At 40.7% G+C, this 27,477-nt stretch overlaps 1 protein-coding gene, 1 long non-coding RNA gene and 1 other non-coding gene across 4 annotated transcripts; 1 reads left to right on the top strand and 2 right to left on the bottom strand.

Annotated features, from left to right (window-relative positions):
• Positions 1-163: 163 nt before the first annotated feature.
• Positions 164-25,840, bottom strand: smox (spermine oxidase). 2 transcript variants are annotated; one of them, XM_085161836.1, is made up of 7 exons: positions 25,810-25,840; positions 9,386-9,620; positions 7,291-7,517; positions 4,903-5,076; positions 3,011-3,731; positions 1,509-1,669; positions 164-732 (listed from the first exon to the last, which is right to left on the bottom strand). In XM_085161836.1, exons 1-7 carry the CDS (start codon positions 25,837-25,839, stop codon positions 580-582), a joined length of 1,701 nt encoding a protein of 566 aa, XP_085017962.1. In that variant the 5' UTR covers position 25,840; the 3' UTR covers positions 164-579. The 2 variants fall into 2 exon arrangements, with proteins under 2 accessions (XP_085017962.1, XP_085017963.1); XM_085161837.1 differs by lacking the exon at positions 25,810-25,840 and adding an exon at positions 15,094-15,246.
• On the bottom strand, positions 9,905-15,099 carry LOC146517011 (uncharacterized). The gene is made up of 2 exons (XR_014874412.1): positions 11,227-15,099; positions 9,905-11,082 (listed from the first exon to the last, which is right to left on the bottom strand). It is a non-coding gene; the product is annotated as an uncharacterized LOC146517011 (long non-coding RNA).
• Positions 22,668-22,750, top strand: trnal-uag (transfer RNA leucine (anticodon UAG)). The gene has a single exon. It is a non-coding gene; the product is annotated as a tRNA-Leu (tRNA).
• Positions 25,841-27,477: the final 1,637 nt, after the last annotated feature.

Below are 27,477 nucleotides of genomic sequence, written 5' to 3'. Positions count from 1 at the left end.
TCTGATTAGAGGATTGACAGTGTTGTCCAACAGAAGTGGAGGCTGGGCTGAGGCCTGTTCTAACACCATCTGTCACTTTGGAGCCTTTTTCCTCTTCTTTCCACGTGCACCACTTTGTGCTCCCTCTCACTCAAAATAATGAGAGCATCTGCACATCCACTGGTGTGTTTAATAAATTTAATGAATCAAGAAAACAAAACAAAACAGTATTAAATGATGATAAAACTTTTTTTTTTTGTTTAGTATTTTCATTATTTTCGAAATAACATAGCATTACGTACAGAAGGCACTTACAAAAACAAGTTAAATTACAGATGCTGTTATTATAAACATTAAATTACTGATTAAAAAAAGAATGATAAAGAAATGAAATAACAGCACCATTGGCAACTTCTGAACAGTACATCTCAAATAAAAATTTAGCATGATTCAAATCTACAGTACAATAGAAACAAAAGTCATTTGTTACAAGTGTAATAATGCCCGAGCTATGCTTTTAAGTATAACTTAATCATCAGGATAAAAAGCTTCAACTCAACAGGTTTGTATTTTTTTCACTAGTCAGAGGTTCATTTATTTTTATATATTAGGCTTCGTGGTTTCCGCGCTGTTCAAGTCCTGGTAAATCTCCATCAGGCGAGTGGCCTCTCTCTGCCCTGATAGCAAAGCACCATGGGTAGTGGAATAGTATTTTCTGTGGGTGGCCTCTCCAGCAAACAGGACCTGTAAGGGCTGAGCAAAGAGGGGAGGAGAGGAAACAAGAGAGGGAACAAAAATGAGATTCAATCACGATCCATCAATGTCATCATGTTGAGTTTTTTGTTTCTCCTGAGGCACTCGCTCCTATTTCACTCCCTTGTTAGTGCTCCACATGTAGGAGGCTACAGAAACTTTCCTGAGGGCTCAGGATTTCGCTTTGACAGGGTTGTACACTTCAGCAGAAGGGGGTCATGCCGTTCCTTCAGCAGTGTCAAGTGAACACACGGAACCTCCACCCCCACACTCCTAGCCCCTTCTCCCTTTCACCCAGAATGCATCGAGTTTCATGGTCTAGACTTTTGGCCTGGAATCAGCACTTCGGACCTTCCTGACACCAGCTGTATTCGCTCTGCACGAGCTGGGCTCTGACATGTATGTGATGACGCGGCCACACTGGGCACATGATCCCTGAGTGTGGCTGAAGGTTGTAAACAAACCATGAGGGCAAAAACACTGCCATCCCAAACTTCTACACTCAGAACAGTTCAGCTTCTAAGTAAAAAATTTAAGATTTCAAACTATAAAATAATCAGTAAAACATTTTCTAGAAAGGGAACTGTGGAAATAATTCTAAAGAAAAAGTGTAAAGTCAACATACAATATATGGATAAAAGTGGTAAAATGGTCAATAGACTGGCACTTACACTGTTCTACTCAAAGAGTTTGTGTAGTGTATTAAAAAAAAGGATGTCTACTAATCAATAAATGACAACTAAATATCTACCAACTGTAATGTAAGCAGTTCTTACTGGAGCCTTGGTGCTATTGGCATAAGGTAGTGGCATGGCCAGGTTTTCACAGTCCGCACCACTGGATCCGACTCTGGTGAAGGAGTAGGAGCCTCGGATGTACGGGTTGCTGCCCCATGAGGAGCGCAAGATGCGCCGGGGCTTTGGAATGTCGGGGTTCCCTGGAGATGGACGAAAGGGTGGAAAGACAAAGGAGTCAGCTGAGATAAAAAGACAATGACAGTCAGCAAGTCGACAATAGCAGCTCTTATTATCCCTCTCAGCTCTCACTGTGGCAGATCCAACATGTTTAGGAGCTACCACGTCAGGGGGTTAGGATGCTAAGATTTAAAAACCATCCCTAAAACAACAAAAGCAGAGAATGATAACTGATGGTTGACATTTCATGAGCCATCATCATCATCATCATCATCAGGTGTGAATGAAAGAAATGTCTGTACAACAATTTCAAAGCAAATCCAAGTTGTTGAGATGTTTTTCAGATACCTCTAAAATGGTAAAATTATATGAAAGACCAGCAGCTAACCTGGACTAGCTTTTATACTTGGATATTTAATCTGCCAACACCGATCAACTTGTGACTGTGTGCGAGCAGAGAGGCACCAGTGAGTGATGCAATTAAGCAAACAGCTGAAGGGATTAAACCACGCTGACCTAAATGAGGAGTGACTGTAAGTGTTTGGCTTCTCTGTGCAAATTACAGTCCACTAACCTTATCATGAAGTGACAGTAAGTGTCTCTGTGACCTACTTCTGAGGTAGAATATAATCCGAGACCTTTCCTCTCTGCACTTCTTACCTTATGCAAGTTGCCAAACAGCAGTGCGTGTTACATTTTAGCTTCCAGTCACCTTGAAGCAGTTAGTTAGCCTTCTGTTTTTTCCCCAGTTGCGCAAGATGTGACGTGCATCATGTAACTGGTAGCAGCAAGTACTGGATTGTTTGTGTATGTAGAAAAGAAGGGATGGTTAAAAATCCCAGCGACAATAAATGACTCTCTGCCTTGTGCAACATCAGCTCTCTGAGCGGTGACATGAGACTGGTAAGCTGCTGTTCACCGAACACAAAGAAGGCACCTGAGTCATTCAGCGGTATTATCTCTCAGCCTTTCTTTGCAGAAAAAAAAAGGTGCTTACATCACAGCTGAAAGGTGACATCATTTCCTTTCTATGGAGTACAATGACCCAACCTTAATCATAGTACAAATGAGTCGCTGACCTCACAGCCTCAGACTGAACCGTGTTAGTTTTAGATGACTGATTCTTAGTGAAGGCTTCACTAGAATTAAAGAAGGAGGTTACAGCTGAATTTGCCTGGTTTATCATTAAAACCACAGAAGTGAATATTATAAAAGTAGAGATCTCTTATTTGTCCTCAATAGTTCTTTGTTAGTTAAACTAGATCCTATTTTAAATACAGTTCTAAAAAGTCATAAGAATAGCATATCTTGTTATGAGCGTAAAACTGTCCAAGCTCTATACATCTGCGTCTGCATGCCCTCACCTGTAAAGCGCCTCAGCAGCTCAGTGCAGGTCTCGGCCACCGTTTCGTCATCGCAGCGCTCCATGTACAGCGCCTCCTGCCCACAGATCCAGCCGCTCAGCATGTAGCCGTAGCGCTCAGGTGGATAGAGGACATCAAAGCTGCAGATTTTTTTGTACCACAGCTCCTCGGGGTAGGCCAGCTGCTCCAGTTGGGCCTCGTCCTCCCACACAAATTGGATGCTGTTACACTCGGGGCTCCAGAAGGGCTCCTCAAACTCCAAGAATATCTTGTCGGTGGTGCTGATGCCCAACTTCTCGATGGCGAGGACCTTGTCCTCAGGAAGAGAGGGCGAGAACATGGCTTCGTGGTTTTGCTTCAGCACGCCCAGAGAAGTCGTCACGATCACGTGGTCGGCCATGATCCACTCCTCATCCTCGCACTCCACGCTGACAGGGTGACCCCGCATCACAGGCTGGCTGCTGTGGTTGTTTTCATTGTGGTTGTCGTCGCTGCTCTTAGTGATCACCTCCTGATGCTGGGCTGAGTAGTTCCAGTGGATGCAGCGCACCGGCTTGCGAAGGCAGATGGTGTGGGAGGGGATGTCCTGGGCCAGGAGCTCCATGATCTTCATAAAACCTTCAGGGATGACATAATGGGCCCCGGGGATCTCCGTCCACTCACCAAACTCACTCAGGGACACCTCGTCCATACTGGGAGAACTGCTTTCGCAACTTTCCACCTGAAACATGATACAACATCAACATAGAGGATCGGGTGTCACTAAAGTAGCAATGCTAACATTCAAAATCAAACCTCTGCAGCCATTAAAAGTATTTACTGCGTGTCATCAAGTCATCTCTGCAGCTACTGCACTCAACAAATCAACATGAATTAACTAGTTTAAACATACTGGGAATACACAGGGTTTAAAGGACAGCTACACCTGCTTCTGGCTCATTAGCTGGTGAACCAGTATGGCAGCAGTTACCTAATGTTTGCCGTTTGCTTCCCTGCTGCGTTTCCCCACATGCACTCAGTTTATATCCACTTTGAAATCTAAAGTTATACAGGCTATAACTTCAGTTCTATGAGGATGTACCTAGGCCACTAATGAGCTAGGTTAGCATAGCTTTGCTTGTACTACTTGCAGGGTTGATAGAAAATTAATGTTTTCAACTACTATGTATGTATGCGACAGTCAATCAAGATCTATTTACCAGTTGTGGTCAAGTAAATCTCCCTAGGGGACACATGACAAACTGGGACTGTTATGCCATGTTATTGACTTCATCCCTTCATGAGCTAATTGGCGACAGAAGAGGATGGTAACGAAAGAGGAAGATGGAGGCAGAGGATCTGCTACTACGATGCGACTGTTAAAGGCAGCAGCTTAAAGTAACAGTCCCAGATTCTCATGTAGTCTCTAGGAAAATTAATCGCTCACCCCAATTAAAACAATCCAGGGTGATCACTAAGCAGTATCCTGAGAGGTGGACTATGCAGGCTCACATTAAACTGGAAAATGTGATCATTGCTGTGACTTGTCACCCCAATTTAACTGATTAAAGTGAATTACAGGAAGCTAGCCTATGCTAAATGCTAACCACAGCAATGTTAGCCTACTTTATGAATGAAAGATTAGGGTTGCTATGGCAATCATACCAGACAGATGCCCCATTCCCATGTAAATGACGTATGTTAGCAAGATTGTTTTTATTTATCTGCAAGTTCTGCAAGTTGTATTTACGCCGCTTTTTAAAATTTATAATATTTATTTGTCCATTGATAGCTACATGGATTATAGGCAGCGATAAGGAAACAAACCAAAAAGTTTCAGGGTTCATGAGTATCAGTTATTTTCTAGGACTCCAAATTTACAAATGTTTGTCTTCAAATGAAACAACGCACACCTTGAGGTACTGCTGTAGCATGGACAGTTTGAGTTTCTTAGTGCTCTCAGAGTCATCAGGATCCAACATGATCTTCTTGCGGACCACGTCTCGTGTAAAAACGCCAACGCTGTTCTGGCTCTCAGCACAGACGGGTTTCCCATTCTTGAAGAACTCCTGAGTCAGCTCGTACACCTAAACGAGGGCAAAAGGCAAGGAACGATGTAAAGAAAGCAGGGCATTGTGAAATGAGGACCTAAAAGAAACCAGTTTATTTCAGTCCAGGCCAGATTTCTTTACTTGCATGACTAAACACTGGCATCATGGCGAAACACTACAGACAGAACAAATTACAACACATTACAGGCCGGTAAAAAGCAGAACAAAGACAGCGGTAAAGGACACTATGAAGAAATGCTGCTGTGCTGACAAAATGTGCTTACACAATGTTGATTATAAACCATTTCCTAGAAAGAACAGCCAGTAAGGACAACATCAGTTATGCATCAACATGTATTGAGTCAAAACATAACAGCGCAAAGCTGTTGTCTCGACTTCCAGTTAATGAATCCCTGACTTTCCGAATGCAGCCCATGTACTGGAGTTTAGACATTTCAGGTTGAATGTTACGCTTGGGCCTAAGTACAAATGGTTCCAACTGACTTCCTGACTCTACCTCGTCTTCCCAACCCCCAAATTCCCCTTGTGCCTGATGGTTTCTTGCTTGATTGCATGTGTGTTGGTCATTCTCGTAGCTCTGATCTCTCTCCCAGCTCTGTTTTAAATCAGCATGTGCACAATGCTGAGCTATTTGCTGACAGTTACAAACTACTGTTTCGCTCAAGGAATAATCACTGAACCACACCCATTTTCACACCTTGGCTCATGTGATTAGGTAGAGGATCTTCAGGGGGTCCTTTTGTCCCTCTTTGGGGGGGGGGGGGGGGGGGGGGGGGGGGGGGGGGGGGGGGGGGGGGGGGGGGGGAGAAGAACTCCCACAGGGTTTAAATCTGGGACTCTCCACCATTTGACCCTAGAACTAAAGAAGCTTCTTGGATGAGAGGTGAAACGTCTTCAAGCAACCTAAAGAAATCCAGACGCTTTTCTTTCCAAGCTCCTTAAATCACTGAAGTTATTTTTGTTTTCATTGCTTGTGACATTTTTCTTTTTTGCTGGCTGCAGGTGCTGTGAGTGTAAACTGACAGGAACACTGATCAGAATTTGGCTTTTATTAAATTCTGATTTTTGACATTTCATAGTGATTTTCTAGTGAAAAATGAGGGTTGATTTAACTTGATATACAATGAAAAAAAACCTTTTAGATTGCTGCATAAATATATTACAAATGAATGAATAAGACCTAACAGTTAATATAGAGAGAATAATTAAACTATACCACATAAATATTAAACATATTCAACTTTATTCATTAAGGAAACAACTCAATATTACACATGTGAAAGGGACAGTAACCAATGCTGAACCTCAAGGATAAACCCAGCACAGAGCATAAGAAGTAACCTTCATATGACACGGACCATAATCATTATTAAGGGTGACAGAGTGTTCACCCCTGTCCACATCACTCCTCAGCCTGGGCTGGATGATATCACAGTACACAGTGTGGTAAAAGGGAATAGATCCTGTGCAACTTTGCGGCCCCCAAGTCAAACCAATTTTTTATACGCATCACAAATACCAAGAGAGCTTGTGCAATATGTGCATCAAAGCATGCACTACATTCACAAGAGCCGGAAAACTGGAGTGATTTGAACAGCATAGACTCATTTCACTGTAAGAGGACAATTCACCAGAAATCTTCAGGTTTAAAAATAATGTAAACCTCTTTTTTCTGCTCATATCTGCGAAGCTTTAAAATTCAGATTCGTCACTGCACAGATGCTGATAAGAAAAATGTGTGTGTGCTGCTATACCTTCTCTCTGTAAGTGCTTTTCCAGATGTGACCTACTTAAACAACAACTTACACAACAGTTAAAAAAAAGAAAAAAAGAAAAAAAAAGTAATGAGCGTGAGAAGACTTGCTACAGTAAAATCACCTTGCTCACTACAATAATTTATTGAAGCTGTTCCAGCCTGTTTTTCCATGTCTGCACAAATGCGTTGCTCTTGTGCATCACTTAATCCACATTCTTATTAATCCAGCCTAACATATTCTGGATTTAAAATCATGGATTACAGCTAGAACAAAGTGAGCCTGCACAGTGAGTTTTTTTTCAATGGTTACCGCTGACCTTATATAATCTGGCTACTGCCGACAATACGTGGCAAAATTTCACTTGCATATTGAGTTGTTATGCAGGTTGAACATCGAGCATCTCTGTTTGTGCACACTTCCATTTTTGCATGCTGATGTGTGCATCCAATTGTGCGCACATGTGTCCCCTCACCTCATTGTACAGGTCACTGAACTCTTCCACCAGGTCCTTGGGGATCCTCTTCCCGACATTGGTCTGGTAGTGAGCCACACCGTTCTTGGTGTACAGGCTGATGCGTCCCACGCTCCTCTCCCCATCTGTGGTGTGTTCAAGCAGCCCGTTGTCCTCCGCCAGGTGGTATACTGGGTTCCCATTGGCACCATGGATCCAGGTAGCGCCAAGCTCCAAAGTTGCTTTTCCTGCAGTACAGAAAAATCAATAGAGATTAATTTAAAGAACACAGGGACTCTTAAGTGCCCCTGAGTGATGCAGTATATACGGTCTTCTTGGCTCAAGCACAATCACTCTGGAGTTTTGGGTAATTATAGAGTTCAAAAGAAGGTCAACGCAATTAAAATACCAAAGCTAAAGCCCCAGTGGAATACCATGAATTTTCTTTTCTGAGGATTATAGCATCAAACCCACTGTATGTGTTCACTTTTTGATAAAACGACAGAAGTAACCACATGCACTCAAGCACACAAACATGCATTTACATAACACACAACTAACACAGCACCTAACATACAGACTTACGTGTAACCGAATACGTGCATGTTTTTTTACATGTGGCTCCTTTTATGCGCACAGAGCCAGGCTCTCTTTATTAACCGCTCGTTTGTTCTTGCCAGTTAGAAGAATTCATCATGGTGGAAATCAGTGGAAGGCTAAATTTTTCTTGCCTAAGACTCACAGTTCAGTTGATTTTGTAAGATAATCACAACAACGTCACTAAAATATGTAGAAATACATTTGAGGAAGTGCGGTTTTTGGCATATTCAGGAAATCTTGATTGTGCGACTGTATGACTGATTAACAGCACAGTTTAACTGAAACTAACCAATCAAAGTTAAAAACTAACCATATGTCAAATATTGCCTTCTTGGGAAAACCTTAGCAGATTTTAAACTGTTACCTGGAAATTTTTTTTACCTAAATAGGGCAAAATTGTTAACTTAGTTTTTCTGGCATAAAATTCAAAACCTTTTCTGTACAGTTATTGGGTTCATAAGGGGCCTTATGCAGGTCTGTATGTTTAAAATAAGATCAATAAGACGCTGCAAGTTAAAACTAAGAGTCACATGGCTAGGTCAGTTTACCTAATTAGCACATTTTGTTTAACGGTGAAGTGAAGTGGCTTCCTAAAGCTAGTAGCTAGCTACCTACAGAAACCATTTTGCAAGTTTTTGTGTTTTATCCATTCATCAATTTTTTTTTAAAGCTTTTGGGCTTCATCCATAAAGATGGACATAGCTTCCAGGTATGACAGGTGAAGTCAGTGCTGAAGTGCCTTATGGCATTTATACGGTCATCAGGGAAGGACCTTTGAGCAAACAGCCGCGTGACTACAGGGGCTGTTTGGCTATTGGCTCAATTACTAGTTTCAGATTACATCAAATAAAACATTTTGTAAATTATTTTCATTCTAAATGCCTGCTTGGGTCAGGACTATGTGCATTTAGTGACCAATAAGACGGCAGCAGCGAAAATGCTCAGCTCACCATAACAGGACTTCATTTACGTGTGAGTGACGAGATGGTGGCTACGCCCAACTATTTTATTCACCGTTTAAGTTAAGGTAGATGCCCTCATATTTTAGTTAACAGATAAAACTGAAATCCATTTAAAAGTGCAACATGTAGCAATTTTCATATATTAAAACAGTTTTTAATGATCTATTAGCTAATGCTAATTTAGGTGCTCATGCTGATAAACAGCCAGCTTTCTAATGTTGTCTTGAGTGGATAAAGTCGATTCAATCACACTCTCGGGGCTGATAAATTGCTGTTTCCCAATATCTTTAACAGCCAACTTAGACTCTTAATCACACTCGTGTGGGTAATGTGACTTCTTACTAACCAAACAAAATCAAAACAGAGAAGCTTTCCAAACGACTTAACCAGTGAACCTCGTCCACGATCCATTCAAATGATTGCCAGTAAGCACAATGGTTTTCTAACTTGACGTAGAACTTCATGATTTAATCAGCTGGAGATGTTCATTCTACCCGTTAACCCAATTAGTGTGTGATGATAATTTTTGGGTTAAGACAGAAAAATCCTCCCACCGTGCTGAACGCTCTGAACTCTCCCGCCAATGTGGTCCGATGCCTCTAGGACAGAGACATCAGTGAAGCCGTTTTTCAGTAGGATCTTAGTTGCGGCCAGGCCAGCCAAGCCAGCTCCAATCACTACTATTCGAGGCTGCCGATGAATACGTAGGCCGCTACTAAGAGGATCATCAGTGCTGTCTGAGGAAATTTCACAACTTTGCATGCCGTCCAAACTCCTCTGCAATGAAGGCTGGGGACAGAGAAAAGAACAAGAACCAAGTTACAAATGATGACACTGACAGGAAGGTGAAAAATACACATGTAAAACTCATAAACTCCACATTATGTAGTTTTGCTATGTATAGGAGAGGTTGGGGAAACTACTGAGAGTGCATTTTTTACTTTACACGGAAACCTTTAGAGCAAAACTACCCAAGAGGACGATAAAGTCTAAAGCTATTTAACTCAAATTTGCTATGTACATGTAAAACAAGTGTAACAACAACACAACATGTGTATATCTGTGCGTGTGTGTGTTCGTAAAGTGCCAATTTGCTCAGAGGTTCTACATCAAGAAAGATCAGCTTTAAGTTTGTTAAACTCTTAGCTTCTAAAACCCTGTTTTTAGAGCCTGAGGCGACTATCCATGGTGATGATTTCAGTTTGAGGACTTTTCGAAACCCAAAACATTTACAGGTGTGCCCTGCACAACTGTGCTGTTGGCTGCCTGACAAACGTATTGCCTGGGCATGACTTCACCACCCTCAGGATGATGACAGAAAAAAGTGGCAGGGTTTGTTAAAGGCAGTTACCTTGGAGAGGAATTGATGATAAATATAAAAAGACATATAAAAAGAATGGAATTTAAATACTCTCTCACCAGTTTCACCTACAGAATAACAAGAATAACAAGGACGTGGTGAAAATAAGATAATAAAATGATCTTGTTCAGCGAATGTAGCATACACAAGACGATGATTTATTCACACTACCCAACCAAACCAGAACTTTTTGACCAGAGGACCTCAAACCAGAGTCAAATCTGGGCCTCTTTGGTGCTCTGCTTGTTGGTCTAAGTATGTGCTTGTTTTAACACAAAAATAAAGCCACCCCTCCTCAAAAAACCCCCCAAATCAAAACACACAACCTATTTTACAACTGGTAAGTCCTGCTTATTGGCATTCCTGTGTATATAACCCAACATTTACAGCTGTGTTTATACCTGTGATTAACTTAATTTACCCCCCCCCCCCACCCCCATGCCATGCGGCTAATGTTCTGCCTTCCCATAGTGTGTCTGTTTATTATTAAGCACAAGGCCAAATTAGAAGCGATGAGACAACCCTGTTATTTCCATCAGAGAATAGACTATACAAAGGCACAAAGGCAAACCCTTGCTCATTTCTTGTCAGAGTCCCTCTAATTTAACTGAAACTGCTCAGAGACACCATGACTGTGAAGACATAACACAAAGACAACCTTGTTGTTCAGCCACACAAGGCTGTTCACTATCGATGTATGGACAGCTGCGGATGAGTGTGGGAAACAGCACGGAGGACATTCCTGAACGTCACTACGCACTAACACTGTAGTTCCCTATGGGAGATATATCAGTCAAAAGTTATCTCCATTATATGATAACGTTTAGGTCTGTTTTCCTACTCCTGACTTGTACAAGCATCAGTATAATGTCTTCTGAGGTAACCCATATCCTGCCAACACACACACAAACACACACACACACACACACACACACACACACACACACACACACACACACACACACACACACACACACACACACACACACACACACACACACACACACACACACACACACACACACACACACACACACACACACACACACACACACACAAAAACTCCCTGCTTTGTTACCACAGCAACACCAGAGAGAGTTCAGTACATAATATACTGTTTAGAAAATAGACAGAGTTTCCTTTAGCTTGAGGCCACCCAGCTGAAAGACGTACACGCACTCTGCAGACCGCAAATAGACATAACTGTGACACACAATAGGCCTCTGCACAGATATTAAACTTTGACTTGATTTTGGAGTCTGAGGAACTGTGTTGTAAGAAAGTTGTGAGGAGTGATAGTGCAGTTGCAAGATCAGCTGATCAAGGAACAAAGAACAAAAAGGCTGTCAGAGAGGAAACCACAAGCTTTGATAGAACATCTGTGCGAGAAACGCTTGTATCCGACTGCTGAAACAGATGTGGGTTAAACCCTCAAATCTGCCCGTCAGTACATGACATGTGGCCTGACTTCATGATCCTCCTCGTGAATACAGGTCAGACTTCCTGGATTTGTAAAACAGGGGCTTCTTCCAATATTTACTATGTTTGAGGGGTGCTTTTTTCAGCAATGTTTCAAATCACGGAGCAACACTGTGAATAAAATAATTTTCTTCTTATTTTCCTACCCAGAAAAACAGGATTTGGGAGTTTCACGTGTTTTGAAATCAGATGACTATCACAGTCACAATTCCCAATCTGACTTCTTTTTACAACAAGAGGAGTCTCCCAATACTGGGAACTGGAAAGAGTGCAGGTTCGAGGCACCTTTACATTGGTTTTACTTTTCAGACCAAGAAGCTATGTCTATCTTTTCTATACACTCTGTAAACTGGAACAATATTGTGTATCCATGAACACACAATCTATTGATTTTCTCAAACTGTATTATTACTAAAATATAAGAATATTAAGTGGTTAATCCATGCACAACGCTCCACTGACTCCATTCTGTATTAGCACTTATGAACAAGCTACCAATTAAAACACTGAATCGCATCTTTGTAAGTATTAAATGAGGCCGAGTTTCAGTTTTGCCTTTTTCTCTGAAACTAATCCAAGCCATGAATGCTTTGAGCTGAGAAATGTTCCATTCACTCTCTGCACACAGAAACAACAACAACAACAACAACATCAAAACAGTTTTAACAACGACACCAATCATCAGTTACATCCCCCTGGATCTAAAATTGAAATATGAATTCAGCATCAACATGAATGGACTCATTCACAGGCTTTAAAAGAGGTTGGTGTTAGTCTGCTGTACGTATTTCTGGAACAATATTATATTCATGAAGGACTCAAAAATGCTTTTTTTTTTTTTGGGGGGGGGGGGGGGGGGGTTAAACCCAGTCGGGAACTACCATGTCTCTTTGCTCTGCTGCTTCAAAGGCAGTTTGTTTAAGAATGTGGTGTACAAATGTGTTTTTGTGGCATTATGTGATTTTGATTTTTTTAATTCTGCAGCTGTTAACTTTGAACATCACACAGGAAACTGATTTGTGGCAAAAAACAAAACACAAAACACAATGACAACAACAGAAAAGAGAAAAGGATGCTGGTGAGCTATTAGTTGGGTACCTTTTGGTTTATATCCTGCAGCCCATTGCCTCTGATCAAATGTATGTATGTGCAAAACCTTTTAAGCTAAATTCTTTATTTCACATAATGCAAATGTGTATGATGTTAAACTAGTTTCTACGGATGAATTACGCAAGCGTTTCCTCAGACACAGTCCACAGAAAACACAAGTCACTATGTGAATCATCTCCAGCAGCCAATAAAGACCCACCTTCATGTGTGACTTGTACTTACTGTTTACATTATGATAAATGCCTCAGCTTCTTGTGTCAGCACTTTCCAATGTTGTATATGACAACATTGTGACAGTCCCAGTTGTTAATTTTTCAGAAATGCTTTCTATCTACCCTCTATATTGCAGAACTGGGATTTTACAGGCTTTGTCTCCCCCCTCCCCGCTTCTCCACACACTTGGACTAAGACACTCAGACGTGGGTGAACTTGTGCCTAAAACAAGACCCCAAACCAGGTTTAGGCCATGTTGGAAATCATGTAAGGTTCATTTTCTTCTTTGCGCTGAAACATAAGTGCAACATACCCATCTAGAATAACTCTGATGAAATCTGGCTTGACCTACAAAATAAATCCTATTTCACTGTTAAAATTCACCTGAACGGATGATGGATCTAATTGATGGAAAGCATTTAATCTCACACTCACACACACACTCAGAACAGACAGATTGCGCATCACTCCGCGGTAGCATGTAATTCTATGGCTGGGTAATACACTCGCCACATGTCACCGCACCAGGCTTTACACCACTAGAGCAGATTAATGTGTGGCTTGGCCTTGGGTAGATAGACGGCTGAGGGTGGGGTGGAGTGAGGAGAATAGACGGGGAGGGGAGGGGGTAGGGCTACCATTGACCTAGAAATAGCAATCTACAGTACAGTGTGTGTGCTGGTGGACTTGTCAAGTTGCAGGGCGAGTCTTGGGCTGGAATGTCTTAAATCACTGAGTCTGAGCTCATTCGTGGCTCTCATCTTTACTGCTTTCCTCTCTGCTTTAATTGTGAACACAGCCCTTTCCAGCTGTGTCCACACTCACATCTGCATTTCCTCTTTTGGTCCCATGCGAGCAGTAGCATGGAAATGGACATTTCTACATCCTTACATGACAAAAGATAGGGGAAGAAAAATGCAGGGTAGTCGGGTGGGGGGTGTTTCCAAAGGCCAGACATTCCACACTTCTCTCCCATCTCTGCATTTCCCAAGCTGGGAGGAAGGACCGGAGGCACCCCGCTCACAAAGACAAACACTCCACCGACGTGCCCCTTTATACACCACACTGTTCTTCTCCAAATGCAGATAAAGAGAGCCGTGCCCTAAGATGCTGCTGCATCCAATAATTAATGAAATCAATTAGAGATGCACAATGAGGGTATATAAATGACCACTGACAGAGTCAGAGCATAAAATTCACAAATCAGAAAACATGTAAAGTGAGAAAACCAATTAAAGGTATTTTAAGCTATATTTGTAGGAAATCACGACAGAGGTTAACAACGGGTTTTGTTTTTGGGGTTGCCGAGATGTAAAAATCCCCTTGACGGGGGGAGTACGAGAAAGTGAGAAGCTGATAAAATAGAACTGATCAATAAATAAATGATTAAGAATAAAATTAATTAGTTAGGTCTAAAAAAAATCCGATAAAATGAAGATAACGAGTTCAAACATCCTTAGAAAAGCAGCAGAGCAGATAGAAGGTAAAAATCAGTGGAAATCAGACTGTTTGATTCCCTGGTGGATATCCTGCTTGGATCAGCTGGAGTACAAGCCTCCCCCTGCCACGTATAGCTCAGCTGTGATGCCAAAGTGGCAGCAGTTTGAAACAAAGCAAACTCCGTTACTGCGTTACTTTAACTAATTATCTGTGAAAGACAATACGTGATGGTGAGAACAACAACAAACATACAACACCTGAAGGCACCTCAAAGCGGACATTTAGCGAAAAGCAAAAACCCACCTTATTCTAGCCTGAGCACTTTGTCCCGACACACACACACACACACACACACACACACAAAGAGAGAAAGACCTGCGATACATCAACTAACATCTGATGTGCTCGTCCACCGGCGAGCTTAAACACAGGCAGCAGTGTCCGTTCATGTTTTTTCAACACAAACAAGTGGGTGACGTTTTGTGTGTACGGTTGCCTTCAGGACCCCCCGAGCTGTCACAGTGTTTCCACAGATAACAGAGCCTCTTTCCCCCCCTTACGTTAACAATTAAAATCACGGCGGTCCTCTTTACCGTCCCGCTGCTGAATAATAACCTGTTAAATATGCCAGTTTTTCCCTTTAGTAGAAGAGCTGGTTACCTGACTCTCTTGGTCTTTAGCTGTAAAACCTCAGAGTGCTCCGTTTTCCTTTGTGCCGTTTTTTCCTCAGACCGGCTGCGCTTTGTATTTATGCCTGGAAACCAGAAGGAGCCAGTTTTTCCGTGGCCGCTGCCTCCTCATTAATAATGCAGCAGGAGCGATGACGACAGACCTGCCCTCCGCTCCGCCTGTGCCCGTAGAGCTGTGGGCTGTACAAACAGCCCCACACACATGCTCATCTATTCAGACAGACGTTCGGGTAACGTTGCGTTCCGCGTTATTTTACTTGGTTCATGTGTGTTATTTTTGACCGTGTAGTAGTCGTCTTTTCTTACTAAGACCTACGTAAAGCACGTTGTGATTGGTTTCTTGTCTTAAAGAGAGCTATATAAATACATTTTACTTACATGCATCTGATGGATAGTGTATGATTTCAGTCATCAGGATCTGCACAGCCCTGTTAAAATGGAAGTTTTTGTGATGTAAAAAATAAAAGACACCAATATCTAGCTATACTGTCAGGATATGACTGTGTTCAAAATAAACAATCAGATTCAAATTCATGTTAAATAGTATTCAGAACACACCTGCCACCAGTGTGGCTGATTAAAGTCAAAGATCAGCTGTCCTAAGACTTTTCTGACTTTACTTGGTTGCATCTTACAAAGAGCTTACAAAGCATTGATGAAAGATATGGTATCAGTCAGGAGAAGAGTGCAAATGATATTCAAAGGCATTAGATACGGTATACTGTGTGAGATAGTGAAGACAGTCGTCTAAAAGTGGAGAAAATATGATGTAACAGTGAAAATAATCATTAAAACATGAACAGTTTGCTCCAGAGTCACATAATCAGACCTGGGCTTTGCACGGCCCCTGGGTCACATCCAGCCCTTCGGTTATTGTACACTAGACACCTTAGTTACTCATATTTGTATGTGGGTTAACAAATGAGTTTGAGATTATGGAGTTGGCAACAATGCACTCACTGAAAGGTTCCTGGAAATAACTGCATGCTTGAACAGACAGGGAAAAATGGGTAGATGTTACAACCGATGGCTATCCAAATCTGACAGAGAAAATTTGAGCCAAAATTGGTGTTGGTGTTCTACACCAGGAGTTGTTGCATTTTGCTGTTGATGAAATTTTGTCATAAACATATGAGTTAACTTCATGGGGGTCAGAGCACCAAGTCACAGTTTGTTGCACTTTGGAGGGGCACGAGACTGAACACAGTGACATAGGCCACCACACAGCTACCATAGCAGTGGTATTTATCCACATGTGTCTGATCAATTGTCTATCTCGCGTCAGCTGTGTTACATGTGATTTCTTTCGCCACGTGTCTGATGACCTGTGTTACGTGTGATTTTTTTTTTATCTAAATCTTTTAAAATTGCAGTTCAGCCAACATTTAAAAAAGTTATTCGTAAAGAGGGAAGTCTTACATAAAGGATGCTGAATGACTTTCAGCACAACAATCCAAAGCATGCTTTCAAATCATGAAAAGAATGGCTTCACCAGAACAAGGCTAAAACCAAGACCTGGATCCAGTAGAAATATCTGTGAGGCTGTGAGAAGAGGGCTGCTCACAGGAGATGCCCTCACAGTCTGACAGATCTGGAGCGCTTTTAACACGGGAGAGTGGGCAAGTGTGGCTAAATGAAGACAGTCTGAATGCTCTATTAAAATGAAATAGTACTTCAACAGTATTAGTTTAAGGATGTGCCCATCGATATAACCAGGATGTTGTAGTTTTCACTCATAAAAAAATTATTTTATTTTTGTAGTTTTTATCACAGCTTGGCTGATGAGGCTTTGATGGATGTGTTTATTGAGACTAATTTTGTGCCCTCCATGTAATAAAATACTGAGAGCATCAGTACAAATTTTCAATTTGTATTCAGGTCTGGGCCTTTAGTTGAACCAGGCCTGAAGGTTCAGTGTAAAAATTTACTGTTATCTGTAATTGTTCATAACTTTCTCCACCTCGAGTGAAGCTGCCAAAAAGAGCCCCAAAGCATGATGCTACTACCACCATCTATCATTAAGGTTATGGCGTTCTGCTGATGATTTGTACCAACCATACTTTTGTCAATTATAGCCAGAAAGCATGCTTTTGGAAGAGTTGATGTATATGGTAAATTTTAAAATATGGTAAATTTTAAAATTTTGTTTTTTTATTTTTAATATATTGTATATTGTATATATTTTTCACAGGGCTGGATTGTTCATTATGGATTGTACATAATGAACAATCCAGAGTAGGAATAGCAGTTTAAAATTTCTTTGAGATTTTGCACCGTGTGTGTGTGTTTTAAAGATTATTGCCTGACCTGTGTGCAAACAAAAAGATGTTGTATAGTTCTGAGTAAATCCAGGGTAAGTGGCTATTAAGGAGGGTGAATTATAACATCTGTTGGTACATGATAGAAGATTAGACAGATAAATAGGGTGTTTATCCAGCATGGTTTTATAATTAAAATAGATTAATTTGTTTTGATAGGACCAGGATCATTAAGTACACAGTAATGTGTGGTGTACAAAGAACTGGTCATAAAAATAGTCAAAGCAAACAACTGCAGAGTAGAGGTGCATTATTACCCTTTAACATAATTTTTCCATTGCACTCCCTCTTAAGGTGTGAATAGGAGCATGTAAAACATTACAAATAAGAAAAAAGTATCAAACAACAAACAGATTTAACACAGTTAAGGGGTTAATGTAAAGTAACCTTTAAAAAATCTACACAATGACCACAGGTTGAGTCTTTCATAAGAAAGATTTAATGAACCTAAAACCAGTTTGTTCAGGGTTTGAGTTGCATAAAGAAAATCAAAGTTTATATAACGACTGGGAAGTCGTAAAGGAGTAAATACTTTTACTTTTACAAAAAAAAAAAAACAAGAGTAAATACTAAAGGATATCAGAGGTTTAAATACCACAGAGTGACCAGTTCTTCTTGTTTGTAGGGAGGTGAAATATTGAACCAGTGATAAAACAATGATGAGATCAAAAAAGAATTTAGGAACTGCAGGGCAGCAGGGTAATATTTGTCAATAATCAATACAAGGTCAGTAAGTATTTGTATCAATCAGCGTGATGTGGAAATATAAGCTATAGCCAAAATTTGGCATATCTCAGTGTGTGGTGTACAGTGTGGCTGAGAAAACTGGACAAGTGCAGGACAAAAAAAGAAGTGGCAGGCCTAGAAAATTATATACAGCAGATGAACAGTATCTGAAAGTCCTGTCCTTCAGAAATAGGAAAAATCCAAACAAAGACCTGACACACGACCTGGATGATGCATCTGAACCTTCAGATGATCCATTTACTGTTCACTGAAGCCTCATCAGAAATGGTCTCAGTGGAAGGTTGGCTGTCAAGAAGCCATTCTTAAGGACAGGAAACAGGGAGAAAAGGCTGAGGTATACCAAATTACACTAGAACTGGGTGGAAAATCAGTAGAAACACTTGTTATGGAGTGATAAATCCAAAATTTGGCTCAAATTGTTATCAGTACGTACACGAGGGGGAGAAGAGAGAGGTATGAGAGAGTTTTACAGACATCTGTTAAACACTGTGGAGACTGTCTTCTCCGTGACAAGACACAGTATACAAATCAAATCCCTGCAGTGGACTTGTTTCATGTGGAGGAGGAAATTCCATGGGAAGCAGGAGCTGTTTGTTTAATGGATTGACCCTTAGTTTAACTTCTAGACCACCCCTGGCTGTTTTGTCCACAAGTCCAAACCCATAAGTCAACAGGAAGTTATCTTGATGATTCAGTTGTGCACCTCTCGGATGTCTTCGGCGTTTGTGCTCTGGCTGATAATTGTAGACGTTGATCTTGCACGTTGCCACCCTTCCTGTGCTGTGCTTTTTCGGTGCTTAGTCGAAAGACGGAAGTTTGAATCTTTTGAATAATCAGCAGATTATTCATAATCTGCTGATTTAGTCTTTGAGGCACATTGTCCCAGTCCAAAAAAATATCAGCTGACTCTTAGGACATTATTGAAACACGTGGAGATATAATTCAAAAATATGTTGGTAAATAAATCTGACATAGTTTAACACCACATGACTAATCCCTGTGTGTAAATCACCATTAGTAAATGGCTCAGTAGAACCTCAACAGATAAACTATAAAGCATGATCATGCTGCTGAAAAAATGGAACCTGCTTTTCTGTGCATGACAGCGGGGTATTTCTCTTATCAATGCTCCAAGTTACCAAGTCTGAAATGGATTACACAGACTCAGAAATGTTTCCAGCAATATTTTTTGTGCCAGTGAAACAATGACAGTTTGGTGAAAGTGTAACTAGTCCGACTGAAGTTGTGCGCTAATCATTAAATTGGCTTACTTGCTCTTTCCTGTTCAGGTTTAAGGCTTTACTTTACTTTGTTCCCTGAATCTCACCTTGAAACCTTCAGTTTAGATGCTTTTTGGAATTATCAGCACACACCTCCAACAGTCCTGGCTTAATTTCTTTTACGTATTTCCTTTTTCTGAAGAACTGAAATGACTGAATCATGCCAGAAACCACCCAACCCCAGCCTAGCCTTTCACTGAGGGTTTGCATTGAAGCAGCAATGACAAAACTGTGTGTGTTCCCTCTTGTACACCTAAAATTGATAAAACTCTGCTGTTGTTCACATATTTCAAACAATGTTCTGTGTTAAATGTGTGAGTATATGACCTGTGCTCTCTTTAACTGTTAGAGTTCAGAAAACTCTGTATAGCTCACCAGTCACAGTGTGAAGTAATAAAGGAAATATACATGCACTCATCATTGGCATGAATGTTATTGTGTAAGCATACACTGACTTAAATCTTTAAATAAGCGCTGATAAAGGTTTTACAGTATCTTTAAACCAGGACAGGCCAAATGCCTTCTGGAGAAAGGTTTAATGGTCAGATGAAATAAAGGTTCAACTATGTGGACACAATGACAAGAGAAATGCTTGGTGGCGTAAAGGTGAGACTTTCAAACCTAAGAACACTGTACCAGCTGTCAAGCACGGTGGTGGTAGCATCATGCTCTGGGGCTGCCAGTGGTACTGGGTTATCGCATAAATTGGGTTGAATAATGAAGAAAGAAATCAACAGTTAGATGGTCAAAATGATCCCAAACAAAAAATCAAAATTGCTTTTTGAAAGATAAAGCAGGCTAACGTCAAACTTCTGGAATGGCCTTCCCAAAGTGCCGACCTGAAAATACAGAAAATTTGTGGACTATGCTTAAGGACTGAGTTTGTGCCAACCAAGTTTAATGAAACTCTGCAAATTCTGTCAAGAAGCGTGTTCACGATTATACCAGAGTCTCATTGATGCCTATAGGAAGCATCTGGTTCAGGTGCAACTTGCTGAAGTACATTAAAACAAATAATAATGAGGATGTATGGATATATTTGCAGATAGGATTATAGGTATATATTTTTTTTTACCCTGTGTTGATAAGAGAATCCCCCCCCCCCCCCCCCCCCCCCCCGAAGTTTTACAAAATTAAAACTTGTGCAACAATTTCTTCCACTAGAAGTCTCCTGGAAGGATGCAGCTTATGCCATCAAAGCTATATTCCCACAAAGCACTGTAACTCAGCTGAGTCTTCAGAAACTTGTGAAGCAGAAAGCTTCAAGAGCTCCACTGTGAATGCCTTCAATTTAAGAGGCTTTGCATATAAATGGTACTATTAAATTTCAGGGCAAAGTGTTGCTACTTTATGCTGTCTGTTCTTGGGAGCTTGACAAATCATCCTGCAGAATATCAAGCTAACAAAACATTTTGTCTTTGTTTTTCTAACTGGGTGCGTGCCCAGAAAATAAAATCCAGTAAAAGATCAAGTATCAGCCACAACACTACTCTGCTTTTTCTGCTGAACAAGCCTTTCTGTGCTGCTGTGTGCTGGGGTTCCAGCAGGGATTTTTGAGCATGAGCAAATCTAAGGGTTAGTTTATTTTTATTATGTTATTATCTATTTCAGTCATGTAGCAAACATCTTGGACAGAGGGATGCAGTAAAAGTTCATTTCTGTTCCTACAGACAATAATGTATTCTCTGGAGCTAATTATTGTACATTGAGGCAAACAAAACTTCAAAACTGATGCTTCAATTTTTATTTATATCATTTTAACATATTTCTATGTTACAGTGAAGAATGATCATACGTATGTCTTAAGTTTCATGGGTGCCCAAGTTTTTAAATGGTTAATTTGTTGTAAAAATTTGTTGTAAAAATCCTTACACTGTAAGGCACGAGTAACTTCAAAACAGAAGTACCTTAATCAGTACCTTAACAGATGCTACACCACTGATGAGCTGTTTTACCATTAAGTTATAAAGTAAGGTGCTTTATATTCTATTGTATGAAAGGAAAATAGAAGCATCTCACTGAATTGTCCTCTAACTTTACTGAAAGTAGCATCCTGTGCAAGAAAATCAGTCTAGTGGAATATTATATGGAAGGATGCCCTGTGTACATATGTTCCTGTGTAATATACTAAGCAGCCTTTGCTTAATTTGTCTGTACAGTATCTTTCAGCATTATCAAAATTTAGGTTTTTTGGACAAAACTTACAGTATAAATGCAAAGTGCAAATAATCTGTAGTTTAATAAACAGCAGTTGAGGTAAATGTACATTATGTTGCACACTTTCTTGAATACGAGTGCTGATGAGATCATTGTTTTGTTATTTTAGCTCATTGAAGGACACAGCAGGAAACCCTTTGGTCACAGCAAAACATATCAACACAGAACAATCAGCCTGCTTTGACTGACAGTATTATATAAGCGCCAGACAATTAATGTCCTTTCTTTGTGCTGATCCACTTTGATCACATGTTCCTCTGCTGTCTTAATTACTTTACAGGGTGTCTCTGCTGAGGTGACGTGATTAGCACGTGAATATGCATGTGCTTGCTGCGTAATTAAAGTGCACAGAGATGCTGGCGTGGGTTTGGAGAAGCAGTTGGATCACGAGAAAGGCCTCTCTGTGTGTTGGTCCACCAGGGCACAGAGACCTCACATTGTGTGTCAGGCCAGCGCTGGGTTACTGTATTGTCCGTTGCTTTCCCACCTCCCTTTCACTCTCCTGCGTAGCCACGCACCAGAGAAGAGGAAGAAAGTGGCTTTTCATTCATGGGTAACTTGGAGCATGCACAGGAACTCAATGAAGAGGGGAGCCAGTCAGCTGGCTACAACTGCCTTTTATGATCTTGAGCCATTTCCCAGCAACAAGCAACTTGCATGAACACTACAGAGTGACTCATTACCTCCAGCACCACCAGGAAGCAGTAACCAGGGTGCAAAAGACCAATCAGAGTGCAATCTTTACTAGCAGGCTTTATTGCTGCAGTGTAACTTCAGACTTCAAGGTCTACTTTGAGTTCAAACGAGCATTCGCTACTGAGTCTCAGGGCATTCAGTGCAGAACATTTTGAAAAGTTTCCTTAGTTATGTAAGAGGCCCAAATGTTTTCTGGAATAAATGAAAAGTCTGCCTTTATAAAAGCTTTATTTTATTTATTAGCACATTTATTAGCATTAAAAATTAAGTGCACCATTCTTTTCCTCGTCAGGATGGCCGAGAGGTCCAAGGCGCAGCGTTTAGCCCGCTGTTTCCCCTAGAGGCGTGGGTTCAAATCCCACTTCTGACAGCACATTTCTTGCAAGCAAATGTTTACATGTTTTTCTTAGAGATTAATGAAGTATTCTGATTCTGATTGCTTCCATTAGGAGTTAAGAGGCTAAATAACGGCTGATGTTACTAAAATAGACTTTATTAACAAATCATCAGCAAGTGTGAGCATCTCTGTAAAAGACCAAGTATTGTCAGTTTGCTGGTCTGGAGCATTCAGGTGTGTGTCATCACAATGCCACAGTCTTCCTGACAGTGGAGGTCCCAGCAAATTCACCCCAAGATCAGACTGAGCAATGCTCAGAGAAACTGTAAAAACTCCGTAAGCTACATCTCAGACTCTATAGACCTCAGTTAGCGTGTTAAAAATTAAAGTTCAAGTACAATTAGAAAAAAATGGAACAAGTGTAAATTATTTGGAAGGACTGCCAGGAGAAAACCTCTTCTTTCTGAAAGAGCACTTAGCATGGTGTAGTTTTGTAACGTTGAATCTTAACAAACGTAACAAACAAAGACTTCTGGGACAATGTCCTATGGATAGACCAAAGTGGGGCTTTTAGGAAATAATACAGAGTGCCATTTTAACACTAAGCACAGCATATCAGCACACAGGATCTGGGCACCTTGCAGTTACCTTGAATTGACCATGAATTCCTCTGTATACCAAAGACAAACAAGACAATGATCCTGAGCATGTCAATAAATCTACACCAGTATAGCTGAAAATTTAAATAATGAAGGTGTTGCAACGACACAGTCAAGTCCAGACCTCAACCTGATTGAAAAATGCTGTGGCAGGACCTTCAAGCTGGCTTTATAGTCCTGAGAATGTCTCTGTCACATACAGGATTATCATGATTGTGATAGGACATAAGCACTAACACAAAGGACAGGCTAGTCATAAGCAGTGCTTTTCACTGAAACTAATGTGGTTACATTTTCACAGATTACTTGTATTACTGGTTTTACCACTGGCAGCAGTTAGCATGCTAACAATTGCAGATCTTTCCTGTGTATATGTACAGACATGTCTCATGGTTTGTTTATGTTGCATGATATATAACAATATGAATATCACAGAACATTAGGGTGTAATTTAATGTGATCCACTCAATAAAGTGCCTTTTTTGGTAAATGTGAGTATTTCCAAATTACTAATTAATTTATATTTCATTTGTGTTATCGCGTCAGATCATATCAGCATTCAAGATCGGCCTGCATCCGAGCCAAGAATGGCAGAAAAAATCAGTTGAAATGACATCTGCAGAGGTGTGACCTGACTCCAAGTAGAAATATGGTGTCTAACCAGATTCTTACTCTGGAAGGCATTACCTTGGCCTCCAGTAACACTGTGAGGAACCTTGGAGTCATTTTTGACCAGGACATGTCCTTCAACGCACATATTAAACAAATATGTAAGACTGCGTTCTTCTATTTGCGCAACATCTCGAAAGTTAGAAATATCCTGTCTCAGAGTGACGCTGAAAAACTAGTTCATGCATTTATTACTTCCAGGCTGGAGTGCTGCAATTCATTATTATCAGGATGTCCAAAAACCTCGCTGAAAAGCCTTCAGCTGATCCAAAATGCTGCAGCAAGAGTACTGACAGGGACTAGAAAGAGAGAGCAGATTGCTCCTGTTTTGGCTTCCCTTCATTAGCTTCCTGTTAAATCCAGAATTGAATTCAAAATCCTGCTTCTCACATACAAGTTCTTAAATAATCAGGCCCCATCTTATCTTAATGACCTTGTAGTACCATATCACCCTATTAGAGCATTTGCTACTGAGTCTCAGGGCATTCAGTGCAGAACATTTTGAAAAGTTTCCTTACTTATGTAAGAGGCCCAAATGTTTTCTGGAATAAATGAAAAGTCTGCCTTTATAAAAGCTGTATTTTATTTATTAGCACATTTATTAGCATTGGGAGACTTAATTCAACATTCAGATTTATCATTAATAGGCAACAGTGTAATAACGACAGTAGCTGTGGACTCTCCGGGTCCAATTGTAATTTACCTTTTCACAAGCCCTACCCACCTCAACTACTCTTGCTTTTATTAGATATAATTAGACAAGTAAGATAAGCTTGAAGACACTATATCCAGCTCACCTTTGCTATTAAAACCACCTAAAAGAGTTCTCACAGGACTGTATGTAGTCCTGTGAAAAATTAAGTGCACCATTCGTTTCCTCGTCAGGATGGCCGAGAGGTCCAAGGCGCAGCGTTTAGCCTGCTGTTTCCCCTAGAGGCGTGGGTTCAAATCCCACTTCTGACAGCACATTTCTTGCAAGCAAATGTTTACATGTTTTTCTTAGAGATTAATGAAGTATTCTGATTCTGATTGCTTCCATTAGGAGTTAAGAGGCTAAATAACGGCTGATGTTACTAAAATAGACTTTATTAACAAATCATCAGCAAGTGTGAGCATCTCTGTAAAAGACCAAGTATTGTCAGTTTGCTGGTCTGGAGCATTCAGGTGTGTGTCATCACAATGCCACAGTCTTCCTGACAGTGGAGGTCCCAACAAATTCACCCCAAGATCAGACTGAGCAATGCTCAGAGAAACTGTAAAAACCCCGTAAGCTACATCTCAGACTCTATAGACCTCAGTAGGGATGGGTATCGTTTAGGTTTTATCCGATACCGGTGCCAAACCGGTACTTTTGAAACGGTGCCGGTGCTTAAACGGTGCCCAAACCGGTGCTTAAAGAATGGAAAACACAAAATTGGTCCAAAAACCTCTCATGTTCAGCTGTTTTTTTGTAAAAAGATAACAATGTTAGTCTTTTCTGCAGGTATACGGCATATATGGTATCACTCTGGGCTGGAAGCAGTGCTTAAACAATGGAAAAAACACAAACTTTGTCCAAAAACCTCTCATGTTTAGCTGTTTTCCACTTTTTCTTCGGTCATTTTAGCCTTTTTGGCCAGGGTGAAGGGAGTATCTGACATCAAACAAGAAGACAGCCGCATGTAGCTATGATGGTGTTTGCTAGTTCACGTTACATGCATTAATTTAATAACGCGGTTAGCTTACTCAACGTAAATTACACACGAACAACATTAAGCTACTCACGCAGAGAAGAACGGCTGCTGCTGCCATCATCATTTCTGCTACACTGGCAGGGCTAGGTTCATCGGATTTAAAGTGTGACCTCCTTTGACAGTATCAGCTTAAAGCACTTGTTGCAGGCTGCTGAGTTTGCATCTTTTGCTGTGAAGTACAGCCAGACTTTTGACCGCTTTGCCTTGGGCATTTTTAATCTGTAGCTCTGCTCTAAAAGAACGTACGTACCTGGACCCGCCTACTATCCTCGAAACGTAAAATGATTGGCTAGAATCTAAAGTGTATCATTCCATACCAGTTGGTGGCGGTAATGCACCTTTCAGTTGTTTGCCAACCGCCAATAGAAATGTAAGGAAGAAGAAAGTGTATCACAGCTCAGGAAAAAAAAGCACCGAAATAAAGCACCGAAATGCGCGCTGCTTTTCGGTCTGGTTACTACCGTTTATGTCAGAACCGGTGCCATGATGGCACCGGATACCGGTACCCATCCCTAGACCTCAGTTAGCGTGTTAAAAATTAAAGTTCAAGTACAATTAGAAAAAAATGGAACAAGTGTAAATTATTTGGAAGGACTGCCAGGAGAAAACCTCTTCTTTCTGAAAGAGCACTTAGCATGGTGTAGTTTTGTAACGTTGAATCTTAACAAACGTAACAAACAAAGACTTCTGGGACAATGTCCTATGGATAGACCAAAGTGGGGCTTTTAGGAAATAATACAGAGTGCCATTTTAACACTAAGCACAGCATATCAGCACACAGGATCTGGGCACCTTGCAGTTACCTTGAATTGACCATGAATTCCTCTGTATACCAAAGACAAACAAGACAATGATCCTGAGCATGTCAATAAATCTACACCAGTATAGCTGAAAATTTAAATAATGAAGGTGTTGCAACGACACAGTCAAGTCCAGACCTCAACCTGATTGAAAAATGCTGTGGCAGGACCTTCAAGCTGGCTTTATAGTCCTGAGAATGTCTCTGTCACATACAGGATTATCATGATTGTGATAGGACATAAGCACTAACACAAAGGACAGGCTAGTCATAAGCAGTGCTTTTCACTGAAACTAATGTGGTTACATTTTCACAGATTACTTGTATTACTGGTTTTACCACTGGCAGCAGTTAGCATGCTAACAATTGCAGATCTTTCCTGTGTATATGTACAGACATGTCTCATGGTTTGTTTATGTTGCATGATATATAACAATATGAATATCACAGAACATTAGGGTGTAATTTAATGTGATCCACTCAATAAAGTGCCTTTTTTGGTAAATGTGAGTATTTCCAAATTACTAATTAATTTATATTTCATTTGTGTTATCGCGTCAGATCATATCAGCATTCAAGATCGGCCTGCATCCGAGCCAAGAATGGCAGAAAAAATCAGTTGAAATGACATCTGCAGAGGTGTGACCTGACTCCAAGTAGAAATATGGTGTCTAACCAGATTCTTACTCTGGAAGGCATTACCTTGGCCTCCAGTAACACTGTGAGGAACCTTGGAGTCATTTTTGACCAGGACATGTCCTTCAACGCACATATTAAACAAATATGTAAGACTGCGTTCTTCTATTTGCGCAACATCTCGAAAGTTAGAAATATCCTGTCTCAGAGTGACGCTGAAAAACTAGTTCATGCATTTATTACTTCCAGGCTGGAGTGCTGCAA

This window comes from Neolamprologus multifasciatus, chromosome 6 (genome assembly GCF_963576455.1).
Source record: "Neolamprologus multifasciatus chromosome 6, fNeoMul1.2, whole genome shotgun sequence".
Classification (NCBI taxonomy): Eukaryota; Metazoa; Chordata; class Actinopteri; order Cichliformes; family Cichlidae; genus Neolamprologus; species Neolamprologus multifasciatus.
Note: the sequence above shows the minus strand (reverse complement) of the source record. Positions and strands in the feature narration are given on the sequence as shown.